The following is a 15,776-nucleotide window of genomic DNA, read 5'->3' on the forward strand; positions in this document are numbered from 1 at the left end:
AAGGAATATTTAGAGACAGAAAAACATAGAAAACAATTAGCGATTGTAAAAACTTACTTGCAATTCGTGCAATTTCTCAATCCTAGCCGATAAGCAGTTTCCAAATGAATTCTTTGAATTTCATTCGGTTGAACAGTTTCGGTCCAAATCCATGCTTGTTTATCTATATCTAATTTCTTCGTTGGTGCCATTTTGACCTAAATTTTTACAATAAATAAAAAAATTATTCTTTCAGAATCTCGCAAAGAAAACAAAAAAAAATTCGACAACTTTCCTATTTTGCGAATATTGTCAAACATAACCTCAAAAAACAAGGAGAAAAACACACACGACAAGATCTTTTTTTAATAATAAAACAAAAAAAAACAATTACTTTTTGACATATCAATAATGCTTCTTTCTGAAAAAAACAAAACAATAGAAATATTTTTTCTAGGAATTTTTTCTCCAGACAAAAGTTATATACAATATATATAACTAGCAGCGTGACAAAATTTCACTTCTTCCCGCCATGACCGTAAACCCTCTCGATAAATTTACTCTATAAAGATATTTATTTGTAAAATAGATTTCTTTTCTAATTTAAAAAATACATATTGCCATAATAGACAAAAGAATTTAGATCAAAATTTATTAATTCGTTTACAAACCCCGATTTGATGGTAAAATTTGATGTATGGTGATTATTGTAGAAAAGAAAAACACTGTGATTTTTGTGATGATTCGTGAATATAGTTAAAAGCATTGGGTAAGTTAATTTTTTTAATTTAATATATATATAATATCCAAAATGTGATTTTATTCCTCTTTTTTCCACTAATACGCACGTACACAAACACACACTTGAAATTAACACTATTTTTTTTTTGTTGCTGCAAAAATATCACTGTAATCGCATTTATTTTTGCACTGAGATTAATATGTACTATTCTTTCACATTTATATAGATATATATATACAATTAAACTCTCGAATGATAAAATATATGCAACACGAGAAACTTGTTATTATCCCAAACGAATTTTGGGAAAATTTTCATTGTATACACGCGCGGCCATCTTGGATTTCAAGTAGAAAACCGCCGGCCAATCAGCGTCGAGACCAAGATTCAAGCGGGAAAATTCAAATCGAATTTACTTTTTTAATTCTAATTATAAATAATTATAAATAATTTTCTATTTTTCGAAAAGAGAAAATGTCCCAGGAGTCAATTGGTAAGTTAAGAAAAAAATTAATTAATTAATTAAAATATTTAACTAATAAAAAAAAATTTTTTTTTTAAATTTTTTTAAAAATTAAAAACTATCATTTTTTTTAAACGAAATTTTTTTTTCACAGTAACGCCGGATATTCTATTGGAATTTCTAGAGGCGGCTTTCCATCAGATTTTGTATTATCGTAAAATTTATCCGGATTCGATTTATTCGAGGAGAAAATTGTATGGAATTGGAATTTACGTTTCGGAACATCCGGATCTTAATGAATATTTAAAAAATGTTTTAAATTCATTGAGAGAATTGTTGAAGGACGATATTTCGTGTGTGAAAGCAGTGCAAATGACATTTTTCAATAAGGAGAGAATTCCAATTGAAAAATTTGTTTTCGATATTCTCGATTTGAAGGCGTCCGATAAAGAGTAATTTTTTATTAATTAATTTTAAAAATAATAAACAATTGAAATAAATAATAATAGAAATAATAAATAAATAATAGTAAATAAAATAAAGTTAAAAAAAATAATATCAATAAGAATGGTAAATTGAGTTTCTAAAGAAGGTTCGGTATTGGCTGCGGGGCTTAAGGCGTAACTTCGGAATAACAAGGTGCGGGGTTCGAATCCTGTCTCGGGTGGATTTTTAATTAATTCAGTAAATAAAAGAGGGGGAAGGGGAGTATTAAAATTTAAAATAAGTAAAACAATATGAATTATAAATAATAAATTAATATAAATTATAAAGTAATAAAATAAATAAATAAATATGAGTTTTTAAATTAATATAATTAAATTAAATAAGGAAATAAATAAAAATATGGAATTAAAATATATAAAAAAAATAGAAAATAAAGTATAAAGGTTAGTGAATAAAAAAAATTAAAAAAGGTAAATTAATAAAAAAGAAAAAAGTGAGGGAAAAGTAAAAAAACAGAAATTTAATAAATACAGAGAATTAAAACAGGCAAAAAAAAAATAAATAAAAATACGAAAAAGTAAAAGACAATGAAAATAATTAAAATAACAAGAAAATAAAAATACAAAAAAAAAATAATAAAAATACGAAAAAAATAAAATAATGCAAATAATATAAAAATACAAAAAATAAAAATACCAAAGTAATAAAAACTACAATAAAATAAAAAATACAGTAAATTAAAAAATGCAATAAATTAAAAAGAATTAAGTAAACAATGAAAAATAAATAAAATAATGAAAAATAATTATTTTTTTAGGGCAGATCCCTACTTTTTGAAAACGGAAGAGGCCCTGAGGACGATTTGCCTGAAAATCTCAACAACCGAATCATATTTAAAACCATTGCCGGAAAATTCGACATTTCGCGTGAATTTCCTGACATTTGAATCGTCACACATTGGATTAAGTGAAAATGCAAATTTCGCCGATTTCCCCTGGATTGTCGACGACAGTGACATTGAATTAAAAAATCAACAACTCCTCCCATTGAAAACAATAAAAACCGATTGTCTCAATTTACAAATGTACGCGATCGAGGATAAATTATCGAAATTGAATATTAATTCCAGTAATAAAAAAGAAACTTGTGCCATTGCAACGACAAGTAAATTAAAAAACTGAAAAAGAAAATAAAATAAAAGAAGAAAAGAAAAAAATTAAAATATTGTTCAAATTAAACTTACCATTTTTAATAAAGATGCATTTTCAATTAGAAAAACAATTATTAATTTGTCCGATTTCTTTTTTTTTGAATTCAAGATTCAAAATCCATGTATTTTTAGGTTATGTTTGCGAGAATATTTTCTCTTAATTTGTTCACTTGTGGGGCAAATAAATAATTGTCATTTATAGAAATTTATAATATTTACTTTCGAAATAAAGAAAAAAACTAATGGAATTGGGGATTTTTATTTATTCTATCACTGAAATTAAAGAAAACAATTCGCGAATGTGAAAATAAACTTTGAACGTCTTTTGAACGCTTTAAACGAAAATATGCGCATGCGCGTGATAGGCAACCGGTCATACACGCATGTATTTTTTGACTGTTTTGAATTTAATTTCCTTTCCTTATTATTTATTTACTTACAATTTGATTCTTCCTTTCTTGATTCTCCTCTTTATTATGTATTTTCTTCTTCTTCTTTATCATCTTTATCAAATCAAGAAGTTTTCTTGTTGAAAATATTCGAAAATATTCAAAAACGGAAATGACTAAAGTAGTCCAGTTTTTTTTCAAAAACTAGCAAAGTGCGAACAGCTGATTTCCGACGTAAATAAACCGTGGAAAAATGTCAAAGGAATTATCGTTTTGGGAAAAAAGTATATGTACTGATAAGTGAAAAATAGAAACATTGTCATTCGATAATTATTTTTCTTACTTTTATTTATTCAATTTATTAAATGGTGAAAAAAGAATAGGAAGAATAGAGAGGAAAAATGATGAGCGACGTCGATGAATCGGTAGTTGTCGATGAAATTCAACCAGAACTTCGATCATCAAAAAGGTAACTGTAGAATATAAGAATTTTTATCTATTCTAAATGTACAAATAGGATAGAAGATTAAATTTTCTTTGTTTTACTTTCTCTATATAAATGATTCGACTCTATATAAAATACGTGATGCGCAAAAAAAGAGGAGGTTACGTCCTAACCTCAAAATGTCAAAGTATCGTTTTTGGAACAATTTCTTTTTATACGAAATTGTCAATAGAAACTTTGTTTTTCTTATTTTGGATAATAAAAATTTCCTTATTTTGAAGATTATCAATAATAATTTACAGAAAATCTATTTAAAAAACTAAAATTAAAAAAGATAAAATCACTAAAATATAGCTTTTACGACCTAACCTCAAAATGTCAGTTTTTCCAGTTTTTCGTTTTAATAAAAGTTCGCAGAAAAATGTAATTTTTTTTCCTTGTGGAAAAACAGGGAAAATGAGGAATTGTCGATGTCTCAGGATTTACAAAAGGCAGCCGAGGAACTTACACAGGGGCTTTTGAATATTTATCAACCGCCTCTCGAGCAACTCGAAAAAGAACTCAAGGAACTCACGTAAGTAAAAGTGGAATTATTTTCTTAAATAATTAAATCTTAAATTTAATTATTGATTAAATAAATTTTTGAAAAATTTCATAATAAAAAAATTTTTTAAATCCACTTATTAAGTACATAATTAATTATTACTGTTTATATTTTCAAAAATTCAAAGAAATTCTTCAAAAGAATTTAATCAGTATTTTCAAAAATTTTAATAAAATTCTTTGCAAGTTAAGAATTTAATTATTTTGATAAATATTAATACAATATTTTTGTAAGTAATTCTAATATTTTCAAATTTTTTTGAAAAAACTTCAAGATTTATTAATATAGATATTATAATAATTGTTGTTTTTTAGAACGAAACAAGAAACATTGTTGCATGAAATGCAAAATGAGAATAAAAAAATAAACGACGTCGAAGGCGAGCCAAGTATCAACGAAATAGTAAATATTTTACGAATTAAGTTATTTTTAAAGAAAAGAAAAAATTACATATTTAATTAATTCAAATTCAAAATTTTTTATCGTGAAATCCTTTTTTTAAACTGTATTAAAATTTTTTTTATTTTCATATTTTTAATATTTTATTTATTTTTCTTTTTAGTTTTTATATTTATTTTATATTTAATATAAACGGGAAATTATTATTAACTGTTATTTAATTTAAATTGCTTCTTATTTTTTTAATATTTACATTTTTTAAGATTTTTAGTATTAGGATTTTTCTTGTAAATTAAAAAATTCTTCATTTAAATTATTTTTTATTTGTAAACAAAATTTTCTTATTTTTTTTTTTACAGTTTTCAATGATAAACACATATCAAACGAAACTTGCTTCACTTAAATCCGATATGGTTTCAATTCACGAAAGAACATCGAAGTTAAAGGTGAGAAAATTTCCTTCGATTTTAATTCTAAACGAGATTTATTCGATTTTGTTTTTTTTTTTAAAAAAATTTTTTTACAAAAACAGAAGATAAAATTATAAATTTACAAAAACGGAAAAAAAATTAGAAAATTAGAAATTTACAGAAGCAAAAAATAAAATTAGAATTTTACAAAAACAAAAAAATAAAATTACAAATTTACAAAAACAAAAAATAAAATTACAATTTCCAAAATTTCAAATTTAGAAAAACAAAAATAAAATTAGAAAATTTACATAAATAAAGAATTAAATTACAAATTTCGTAAATTTAAAGTAACGAAAAGAAATAAAATTATATTATTATTAATAAAATTAATAAATAAAATAACAAAAGAAATAAAATTAGAATTACAAAATTTAAAATTTACAAAAATAAAATTACAATTAAAAAATTTAAAATTTATAAAAACAAAAAATAAAATCACAAAATTGTAAAAAAAATAAATTTACCTTGAAAAATTCTATTAATTTTACGAAAAATAGAAAAAAATAAAAAATTTCAAAAAGAAATATTGTTTATTGTTTCAAATTGAAATAATAAAATTGAAAAAATTTACAGAATCGAGCTTTGCGACTGCAAAAGACAAAACAGAAGGAAGCAGTTCTCAAGGAGCAAAAACGAGAACAAGAATTGAGACGTGAACAGGAATTAATTGGAAAACCAAAAATTGAAGAACCAGGTTCGAGTTAAAAGAATTTTTTTTTACCTAGGGAAAAAGGAAATCAAACACCAAAAAAAAGTATTAGAACTTTTGGTTGCAATTTCAAATATTTTTTTATTTTATTTCCTAAAATTTGTTTTTTAAACAACCGAACTTTCCGTTTTTTATTAATTTTATGAAGAAAGTTTCTGATTTAGATTAAAATCAACGTTTTGAAATGTGTAAGAATTTTTATTCTTTAAAATTATTTTTTGAACTTTTGAGAAAAAAGCACAAAACTTGCTTCAAGTTGTAAAGAAAAATGTAGGTGAATTTAGAAAATTTTGAGAAAGATCTTTTCTTTTAATTTTGATATTGATAATTAGTATTGATAAGTAATAATTAATAATTACTTTTAATAATTATTATTATTTTTTATTTTCAAATATAAATTTAAATATTGTAATAATTTCCGATTCAAAAATTCTATTAGTTAATTTGCTAATTTACAATTATTAATTGTTTTCATCAACTTTAATAAAATTTTTCGCAGGAATTCAATAATTTTCAATTAAATTTCACAAAAGAATATAATTATTTTCAAAAATTCGATAAAATATTTAATTATTTTTCGCAAAGATTTAATTACACTTTGAAAAATTTTGATAAAATTATTTTCAAAATAAAATTCTTTATGAGAAAAAAATTATAAATACTTTAGAAAAAGTTAATTCTTTTTCTGAATAATAAAATTTTTCGCAGAAATTTATTTTGGAAAATTTTTTGTAAAATTCTTTAGAAAAAATTAAATTAATTTTTTATTCAATTTGAATAAAATTCTTATCAAAATTTCAATTATTTTCATAATTAACAACAATTATTGTCGAAAGCAATGAATTCAATTTGTAATTTAGAAAAATCGTAATAAAATTTCTTGAAAAATTTAAATTATATTTTCGAAAATTTTGATATAATTCTTCACATAAAATTATTAATTAGTTGTAATAACTTTAAATTTTCTTATAATTAAAATTTATTTAAAATTTGTTATTAATATTACTATCAATACTTAATTATTAATTATTATATTAGTAAATTATTAGTTACGATTAATAATTATTAATGATTGTTAATAATTATTAATTAATTATTAATTATTAGGTACTTTTTTTTATTATTTTTTTATTATTATTTCTTTTTTTTATTATTAATAATAATTATTTATAAGAATATGATATCGAGTAAAAGAAAAGAATGAATTAAAAATAAACAATCAAAATGAATTTTACAATTGTGTATAGAATTGTGAGCAAAAAAAAATGATTAAAAAATGATAATTAGTTAATTAGTGAAAAATCAAATTATAGAAACAAATAATAAATAAAATGAAGGAAAACAAATGTATTTTTACGACTTTTAGAAATTTACTTTATTCCTTGTTTTTTTTATAGAAAAAGAATTATTAACAGGAAAAAAATCTTTTTTTTTGCAACGTTTCAGAAGAAAAAACAGATTTCTTTTCTCAATCGAAGGTGAAGTGAAAAATTATTTTTTTCGTGTCGTTGACGGATTAATTTGCACATTGAAAAAAGTTTCGTTCTGCGCTTCTAATTCCAAAAAGGAGGATTTGAAAAAGGAACTTCAGGTAAATATGCGAAAATTAATCAAATTTATTTCTATCCTTTCTTATAATTCTTATACAAATAGAAAGAATTTATTTTCGAATTTTTATTATCCATTGTTTTCGAAATTTTTATTATCTATTATTATTGTGATTTTTATTTTATCTATGATTTTCGGAATTTTTATTAGTTTTTATTTTTGGTCAAAAAAGAAAAATTTACAATTATTTTACTATTATTCTTTTTTCGAAAAGAAATATTTTGCAATTTATTGGAGAGTGGGGAAAAAATGGTAATTTTATCCAGAATCACCTCTTGCTCCTTTTTGACCCGGAAGTCCTGGGAGACCAGGAAATCCTGATTCTCCTTTTGCTCCAGGAAGACCAGAATTTCCGGGTTCGCCTTTTACTCCCGGAAGACCAGGAAATCCGGGTTCTCCTTTCCAAGGTGGTGGCGAAGGAATTCCTGGCGGGCAGTAGCATTGCAATTCGTGCTTTTTTTCTAAAAATGATATTATTAATTACACTTTTTTAAAAATATTAAATAGAATTTAGGAATTAAATGAAATGGAAACTTAAATAAAATAAAAAACGAAATTTAATTAAATTAAATTGAAATCGAAACTTTAAATTAAATTGAAATTGAAATCGAATTGAAATTTAAATTAAATAAAATTAAAATCGAAATTAAATTTTATTTAAATAAAATTTAAATTTAAATCAAAATCGAAATTGAATTTTATTTAAATTAAAAAATTGAAATTGAAATCGAAATTGATTTGTATTTAAATTAAATTGGAATCAAATCGAAATTTAAATTAAATAAAATTGATCTGGAAATTGAAATCGAAATTGAATTTTATTTAAATTAAAATAAAATTTAAATCGAAATTAAATTATATTTAAATTAAATTGATTTTTATTCAAATTTAATAAAAATCAAATCAAAATTAAATTTTACTTAAATTAAATTGAAATCAATATCGAAAATAAAATTAAATAAAATTAAATAAAATTGAAATCGAATAAATTGAATTTTATTTAAATAAAATTGCTTCCTAATAGAAAAAGTGTTACAGATTGTTTTTGCTAAAAATATTTCTTATTATCTTTAATAATTTTTATAAAATTTCTTTATTTGAAGATTTTCATTCATCTTTTTTTTGTTCTGTTTCTTACCCTTCCAAATATTGGTGCAAATTTCGCGAATTCGGTCATCATTATCAATCGCTGTCGTCAATTGTATCGTAATAAGAATTAGAATCAAGAATAGACAACATTTTCCACTATTTCTAAAAAAATATTTATTTATATTTTATTTATTTATTTATCATCGAAAAGAGAAGGTTTATAATTACAATTAAAAGGAAATGAATTTTGACAATAATTATAATGTAAATTTAATTAATTTTTTTTTTCATTTAAAATTAAATATTGACATTTTTAATTATTAATTGCCAACTTACCTGAAGTGCGACATCTTCTCGCAGCTTTCGAGTCTTCTATTTACAATATTACTGAGAACGAAATGATTATAATTATAACGCATTTCATTGACACGCCGATAACCTCGTAACTATTTGCAATTAATTTTTATCATTATTTCCCTATAAATTCATTTGAATTCAGAAATTCTCACCACTCTTAAAATATAAAAATAATATTTGAAATAAATTCCCTTCTTTCCTCTTAAATTCAAATATTCGAAAAAAGAAGAAAAAAAATTAAAAGGTTTTACCCTTCTATTCTATTTCAAAATAATTTTTAAAAGAAGAAAAATAATAAAATAAAATTCCTCAATGAAATATAAAACGAAATATTTAATAAAATTTAACAAAATTTTCAATTTTTTTAAAAATTGTTTTTGGGAATTCAACTAAAAAATTTTAATTCCTACATTAAAAAAAAAAATTTTTCAAAAGTTCTAAATTAAATTATTTAAAAATTCAAAAATTTTCTAGAAACTGTAAAAAAAAATTCTTCTCAAGAATTCAATTATTTCTATAAATAGCAAAATTCTTTAGATTTACTAAATTCTGAAAAATATTATTTTTAAAAAATATTCTTCACAAGAATTCAATTATTTTCAAAGGTAATAAAATTCTTCGCAGAAATTCAAATTATGTTTAAAATTTTTTTTAAATTCTCCTCAAACTTTCAATTATTTTTATAAATAATTAAATTGTTCTCCACAATTCAATTATTTTCAAAAATTTTAATAAAATTCGACGCGCAAACATTTAATTATTTTCGCATAAATAATAACATTCTTTGAAAGGATTCAATTACTTAAAATAGTAAAATTCTTTGCAGAAATTCAATTAGTATCAATACGTTTTAATAAAATTGAATTTATCAAAGTTTCAATTATAATTATGAACAGAAAAGATTATTTTAAAAAATTGAAAAAATTCTTTGTTTAATTCAATTATTTTCCAAATTTTTAATTAAAATTATTAAAAAAAAAAATTATTTAAAAAAAAAAAATTTTAATTTCATTTTTTCAAAAACATAATTTTTTTAGAATTTCAAAACTAAATTTTCCAAAAATCAATAATTACTGTTAAGGGAATTGGAACAATTATGACGTCACAGTTTGTGCAAAGCATGTGTTTTAAAACTGTGACGTTATAATAGTTCAAATGGCCTTAAACAAACATTAAAATTTAATATTTGGATAAATTCTTCTCCACTCAATAAATATTAAAAAACTTATTCTTATTTATTTTTTCCACATGAATTAAAATTCCAAATTATTTCAATGAAAAATATTTTTAAATTTATAACTATTTCTAAAAATAACAATTCTTCCAATATTTGTTTTTAATTTTTAAATAAAATCAATCGAAACTTTTATTAATTTTTATAGAAAAATAATATATATTAATAATTTTTGAAAATAAACATTCAAATATTTTTCTACTTTTATGCAGCGATTAAAATTTTCAAAGAATTTAATTTAAAAAAATTTTTATCTAATTATTTTTTTAAATTCCTTTTTTTTGAACTTCAAGTATTGAATTATTTTCTAAAATTTTAACTCAACTTTTTAGTAATTTATTTCACTGTTAAATAATTTAATTCTTGAAGAATAATAAAAAAAATGGTTAAATATATAATTTAGAATAGTTTCACAAACATTTCGAAAATAATTGAATTTTATAAGAGATGTGTTTATAATTCTTCTAAATAATTTTCATTTCAAAAGGTTTCAATTTACTATTCGAAAATTTTTATAATTTTTCTTCAAAGGAATTAGGAATTCAATTATTTTCATAAATAATAAAATGTTTCAGAGGAATTCAATTATTTTCGTAAATAATAATATGTTTCGGAGAAATTCAATTATTTTCAATACGATTTTAATAAAAATTCTCGAAAAAATACACAATTATTTTTAAAAATATTTTTTAAATTCAATTATTTTCAAGAGTTTTAATAAAAATTCAAAATTTATTTTCAACAATTTTGATGAAGAAATTTTTCGTAACAATTCAATTATTTTTTAAAAAAATTGTAAAATTCTTGGCAAGAATTCAATTATTTTTTTAAATAATCAACATTCTTCTGAGAAATTCAATTATTTTAAGATAAAATTTTAATTAAATTTCTAGAAAAAAATTCAATTATATATTCAAGTTTTTTTTTTGATAAAGTTTCTCTAACAGCGTTCAATTATTTTCAAAAATTGTAATAAAATTTTTCTAAACAATTTAATTGTTCTTAAAAGTTTTCAAAAAATATTCTTTGTAAATAATTTCAATTATTTTCAATTTTCAAAAATTTCAATTAAAATTATTTGCAAAAAATTACATATTATTTTTACGAAATTTAATTAAATTCTTGAAACAAAATGTTATTATTTATACAATCAATCAAAAAAACAGTATTTGACAAAAAATCTAATAAAATTGTTTAAAGGAATAAAATTTTGTATGAATAATTTTAATATAATTTAATAGGAAAATGGTTAATTACAATTAATAATAAACACGATTATATTTAAAAACTTAAAAATAATTTTTAAAATTCAATTATTTTCAAAAAAAAAATGTTTAAAATTAATTTAATTTTCCCTGGAATTCAATTAAAATTGTATTGAAATTTAAATGAAATCCCGATAAGAATTTTATTATTTATATAAAAATAATTGAATTTTCTAAAAAGATTTTTATTATTTATAAATTTTATTTATAAATTTTTTTTATTTATTTTTATTTTGATTTAAAAAAGTGTGTGTTTTACAATTTAATATAACTTTACTGAAATTTTAATTGATTATTGCTTCGTTTTAACAATTAACAGTTAAAGTTTTAATGGATTTAAGATTAAAAGTCATAAAAAATTTGATAAAAAAAACTTTTTTTTTTTTTTTTTTTTTTTTTTTAAATTTGTGTATTAAAAAAATTACTATAAAAAAATTTGGAATTATATATAAAAGTCCTGTGTTAGATTCTCATATTTTCAAACAGTATTAGGATTTTTTTTTAAAAAGTCACTTTCGTCCAACTTTTTAATATGGAGTATTAAAAATTTTTCTTTAGATATTTATTTTCTTTAGGTGATAGAGATTACATTGGGTGTGATTCTCCCTTTTCACCCTTATCTCCATTAGGACCAGGAGGACCCATTTCTCCTCTTTCACCATTATCTCCTAGATAATGATTGTATCCCCTTTCTCCCTTTTGACCCGGAGGTCCATAATGACCATCATTTCCTGTTTCTCCTTTTTGTCCCATAGGACCAGGATATCCGGCTTCTCCTCTCATTCCTGGAGGACCATTAAGTCCAGATTCTCCTTTAAATCCTTTAGGACCAGGAGGTCCAGAAAGTCCACGTTCTCCTTTCATCATTGTTGCTGGATGTGGGCAGCGGCATTGCAATCCAGGTCTCATTTCTGTAAATTATTTTTAATGATTCTTTATTAAGAAACCGAATTTGACACAAATTAAATGTTAAATTTAATAAACAAAATTAAATTCTAAAAAATTTAATTTCAAAATTAAATTCTGTTCAAAATTAAATTTTACGTCCGCTTTTTTTTTGTGTCAGATTAATTTTACGAGGCCTTTAAACGAATTTAAATTAATTTAATCCTCACAAAATTGATCTGACAAAATTAAATTCTATTCACAATTTAATTTTGTTTTTCGACAAAAATTTTTTATTTGTAATTTACAATTATTTTCTTTTCTTCTTTGTTACTTACCCCTCAAAACATTGGCACAAATTCCTCGCATTCGGGCTTCATCATCAACTGCCGCTGTTAATTGTATCGCGACAAAGGTGAGAATCACGAATAAGAAATAATTTCCGATTCTGAAAATAGAAATATATTGATTAAAATTTGTACATATTTTTAAGTCAATTATCAATATAAATTCCTTAATTATTAAATGAAAATAAATTTCATAATTATACGATTCGCGACACTATTTTTTTTTTATGTTTTTTTTTTCTTTTGAGAATTTCTACTACGTTAAATTCGCTAATACAAGAAATCAAAAAACTATTCGTAAAAATTATAATCAAATTCTTTAAAACGATGCAATTATTTTCAAAAAATATTCCAAATTCTATTTTCAATATCTAGTATTTTCATAAAATTTCGCAAAAGAATTCAATTAAAGAAAAATTGATAACAATTCATTGAAAATTAAATTATTTTCATTTATAATAAAACTTTCACAGTAATGCAATTAATTAATAATACAATTTTCAAACAAATTTTGAAAAAATCAATTATTTAACAAAATTTTTATACAATTCTTCACAATAATGAATATAATTCAATTACTTTCACTAGTAATAACATTTTTAATGGAAATTCAATATTTCAAAAATTTACTATATTTCGAAAAAATTTATTACTTAAAACAATGTTTATAAAATTTTTTTTAAGAATTCAATTATTTTCAAAAATAACAAAAATTTTTCACAAGAATTCAATTCTTTTTAAAGATATTAATAAAATTTTTCGCTAGAATTTGCAATTATTTTCATAAATAATAAAATTCATCGCAGGATTTCAATTATTTTTAATACAATTTTACAAAATTTGCTTAAAAAATTTTAATTATTCTTCAAAATTTAATTTCAATTCCTCGAAAAAATTAAATATTTTAAATAATGTTTTTTTTTTTAATTCTTGGGAAAAATTCAATTATTTACAAAAATATTAGAATTTTTTAAAGGAATTCAATTAATTTAGTATAGCATTTTTGAATAAATCAATTATTTAAGAAAATTTTTATATAATTGTTCACATCTAATTTAATTACTTTCACTAATAATAACAATTTTCATGGAAATTAAAATAAAAAAAAAATTTTTGATAAAATTCTAAGCAAAAATTCAAATATATTTTCATAAATAATAAAACTCATCGAAGACTTTCAATTATTTTTAATGCAATTTTACAGGAATTGCTCAAAAATAAATTAAAATTAATAAATAAAAATAATAAAATAATAAATAATTTAATTCTTGAAAATTAAATTTCAATTCCTCAAAAAAATTAATTATTTAAAAAAATGTTGTTTTGTAAATTCTTTAAAACAATTCAATTATTTACAAAAATATTAGAATTTTTCACAAGAATTCAATTATTTTAAATGCAATTTTAATTAATTTTTTTTAAAAATAATTTCATTATTCTTTTAAATTTTAATTAAATTCTTTTTAAGAATTTAATTATTGGCATAAATAATTCTTCTAAAGAATTCAATTATTAAAGATAAATAACAAATTATTCCCGAAAAATATTCAATTATTTTGAGGCATTTTAATAAAATTCTTTGCAAAATTCAATTATTTTCATAAATATTTAGTATTCATTTATAATTCATTTATCATTAATAAATATAATGTGATGAATTTTCATAAAAAATTAATCACAGAAATTCAATTATTTTTAATAGTAATAAATTTCTTCTTGGAAATTCAATTATTTTAATTAAAATTCTAATCAAATCGTTCGCTAGAATGCAATTATTTTCATAAATAATAAAATGCTGTTTAGGAATTCAATTATTTTCAAAAAAAAAAAAAATTTAATAAAATGCCACACAAACATTTAATTATTGTCAAAAATTTTAATAGAATTCTTTGTAAAATTTAATTATTTTTAAAAACATTTCGCAATTCAATGATTTGTAAAATCTACTATTTTCATAAAATTTCCAAACAGAATTCAATTATTTAAAAAATTTTTTGTAAAAAAATCTTCGTAAAAATTGAATTTTTTTTTATGACGAATAATAAAAATTTCTCAGGAATACAATTATTTAATTTAAAATTTACATACAATTAGTCGAAAGAAATCAATTATTTAAAAATTTAAATGAAATTCTTTGCAAGGGGACGCATGATTATTCCCCAAATGTCATTTTACCGAACTGCTCTTTTGCGAATAGTCATTTTTGCGAAAAGCCAATTTTTCGAAAAGTCATTTTTACGAATTGCCATTTTTGCGAATTGTCATTTTTGCGAATCGACATTTTTACGAATTGTCAATTTTCCAAAAAGTCATTTTTGCAAATCGCCATTTTTACGAATTGTCAATTTTTCGAAAAGTCATTTTTGCGAATTGTAATTTTTGCGAAAATTCCTATAGTGAATCTTTATATGCATACAAGTTTACTATAGGAATTTTCGCAAAAATGACAATTCGCAAAAATGACAATTCGTAATAATGGCAATTCGTAAAAATAGCGATTCGCAAAAGTGACAATTCGCAAAAATGACATTTCTCAAAAATGACAATTCGCAAAAATGACTTTTCGAAAAAATGACAATTCGAAAAATTGGCTTTCCGCAAAAATGGCTTTTCGCAAAAATGAGTATTCGCAAAAGTGCAGTTCGGTAAAATGACATTTCGGAAAAATGACATTTGGGGAATAATCATGCGCCCCTTTGCAAGAATTAAATAATTTTTATAAATATTTAAATTCTTTAATGAATAATAAAATTCGTTGTAGGAAATTAATTTGTTAGCAGGATAAGAAAGGAGCAAATATTTTTGATAAAAATTAGAAAAAGTCAGGAAAATAAAATATAGAACTTTTTTGATACTTTTCTTTGTTTGAAAGCTACTTTTTGCTACATTTTTAAAATTAATTATCGAGTGCGAAGTCTGTATATAATTATAAAGAATAAAGAGTTATTTTTTTAAAATTAAATTTAAGATAACAGTATAAATTTAATTATTTAATTTTTCCTTGAGAAACTTACTTGAAGTCCATCGTGTTGTCAGTCTCCTGGTTTTGGAACTTTAGAAATTATTAATAAAAATACTAAGACCTGAAGGTACTTTTATACCTCCGGAATTTTGGTCAATCGAATCGACTG

General features: G+C 21.1%; 5 protein-coding genes across 5 annotated transcripts in view; 2 read left to right on the forward strand and 3 right to left on the reverse strand.

The window, feature by feature from the left end:
• The window catches only part of LOC122512664 (ubiquitin carboxyl-terminal hydrolase 48-like), a 166,042-nt gene extending 165,255 nt beyond the window's left edge, over positions 1-787 (reverse strand). Inside the window, exons 1-2 of the mRNA XM_043628633.1 lie at positions 651-787; positions 58-197 (exon numbers count right to left, since the gene is read on the reverse strand). Of these exons, the coding sequence (XP_043484568.1) occupies positions 58-191 (134 nt within the window). The 5' untranslated portion in view covers positions 192-197; positions 651-787. The remainder of the gene's footprint in view (positions 1-57; positions 198-650) is intronic.
• A 286-nt stretch (positions 788-1,073) lies between these two features.
• LOC122512666 (mitotic spindle assembly checkpoint protein MAD2B) lies at positions 1,074-2,864 on the forward strand. The gene is made up of 3 exons (XM_043628636.1): positions 1,074-1,214; positions 1,339-1,636; positions 2,449-2,864. Exons 1-3 carry the CDS (start codon positions 1,196-1,198, stop codon positions 2,810-2,812), a joined length of 681 nt encoding a protein of 226 aa, XP_043484571.1. The 5' UTR covers positions 1,074-1,195; the 3' UTR covers positions 2,813-2,864.
• A 588-nt stretch (positions 2,865-3,452) lies between these two features.
• Positions 3,453-6,252, forward strand: LOC122512499 (biogenesis of lysosome-related organelles complex 1 subunit 6-like). Its single transcript, XM_043628365.1, has 5 exons — positions 3,453-3,699; positions 4,127-4,249; positions 4,594-4,681; positions 5,038-5,124; positions 5,725-6,252. Exons 1-5 carry the CDS (start codon positions 3,632-3,634, stop codon positions 5,854-5,856), a joined length of 498 nt encoding a protein of 165 aa, XP_043484300.1. The 5' UTR covers positions 3,453-3,631; the 3' UTR covers positions 5,857-6,252.
• A 1,204-nt stretch (positions 6,253-7,456) lies between these two features.
• LOC122512503 (macrophage scavenger receptor types I and II-like) lies at positions 7,457-9,027 on the reverse strand. The gene is made up of 3 exons (XM_043628371.1): positions 8,894-9,027; positions 8,607-8,719; positions 7,457-7,929 (listed from the first exon to the last, which is right to left on the reverse strand). Exons 1-3 carry the CDS (start codon positions 8,974-8,976, stop codon positions 7,727-7,729), a joined length of 399 nt encoding a protein of 132 aa, XP_043484306.1. The 5' UTR covers positions 8,977-9,027; the 3' UTR covers positions 7,457-7,726.
• A 2,818-nt stretch (positions 9,028-11,845) lies between these two features.
• On the reverse strand, positions 11,846-15,759 carry LOC122512501 (macrophage receptor MARCO-like). The gene is made up of 3 exons (XM_043628369.1): positions 15,660-15,759; positions 12,637-12,746; positions 11,846-12,324 (listed from the first exon to the last, which is right to left on the reverse strand). The coding sequence occupies exons 1-3, from the start codon at positions 15,668-15,670 to the stop codon at positions 11,999-12,001; spliced, it is 447 nt and encodes a 148-aa protein (XP_043484304.1). The 5' UTR covers positions 15,671-15,759; the 3' UTR covers positions 11,846-11,998.
• Between the last annotated feature and the right edge of the window lie 17 nt (positions 15,760-15,776).

This window comes from Leptopilina heterotoma, unplaced genomic scaffold (genome assembly GCF_015476425.1).
Source record: "Leptopilina heterotoma isolate Lh14 unplaced genomic scaffold, ASM1547642v1 Lhet_123, whole genome shotgun sequence".
Lineage (NCBI taxonomy): Eukaryota > Metazoa > Arthropoda > Insecta > Hymenoptera > Figitidae > Leptopilina > Leptopilina heterotoma.

Coding starts and splice junctions, on each gene's coding strand:
- LOC122512501 (XM_043628369.1), bottom strand. Junction 12,325..12,636: donor TTGTGCCAATGTTTTGAGGG/GTAAGTAACAAA, acceptor AATAATTTACAG/AAATGAGACCTGGATTGCAA.
- LOC122512503 (XM_043628371.1), bottom strand. CDS start 8,976: ATGCGTTATAATTATAATCATTTCGTTCTCAGTAATATTGTAAATAGA. Junction 8,720..8,893: donor GAGAAGATGTCGCACTTCAG/GTAAGTTGGCAA, acceptor ATATTTTTTTAG/AAATAGTGGAAAATGTTGTC. Junction 7,930..8,606: donor TTGCACCAATATTTGGAAGG/GTAAGAAACAGA, acceptor TATCATTTTTAG/AAAAAAAGCACGAATTGCAA.
- LOC122512666 (XM_043628636.1), top strand. Junction 1,637..2,448: donor TTGAAGGCGTCCGATAAAGA/GTAATTTTTTAT, acceptor TTATTTTTTTAG/GGCAGATCCCTACTTTTTGA.
- LOC122512499 (XM_043628365.1), top strand. CDS start 3,632: ATGATGAGCGACGTCGATGAATCGGTAGTTGTCGATGAAATTCAACCA. Junction 4,250..4,593: donor AAAGAACTCAAGGAACTCAC/GTAAGTAAAAGT, acceptor GTTGTTTTTTAG/AACGAAACAAGAAACATTGT. Junction 4,682..5,037: donor AGCCAAGTATCAACGAAATA/GTAAATATTTTA, acceptor TTTTTTTTACAG/TTTTCAATGATAAACACATA.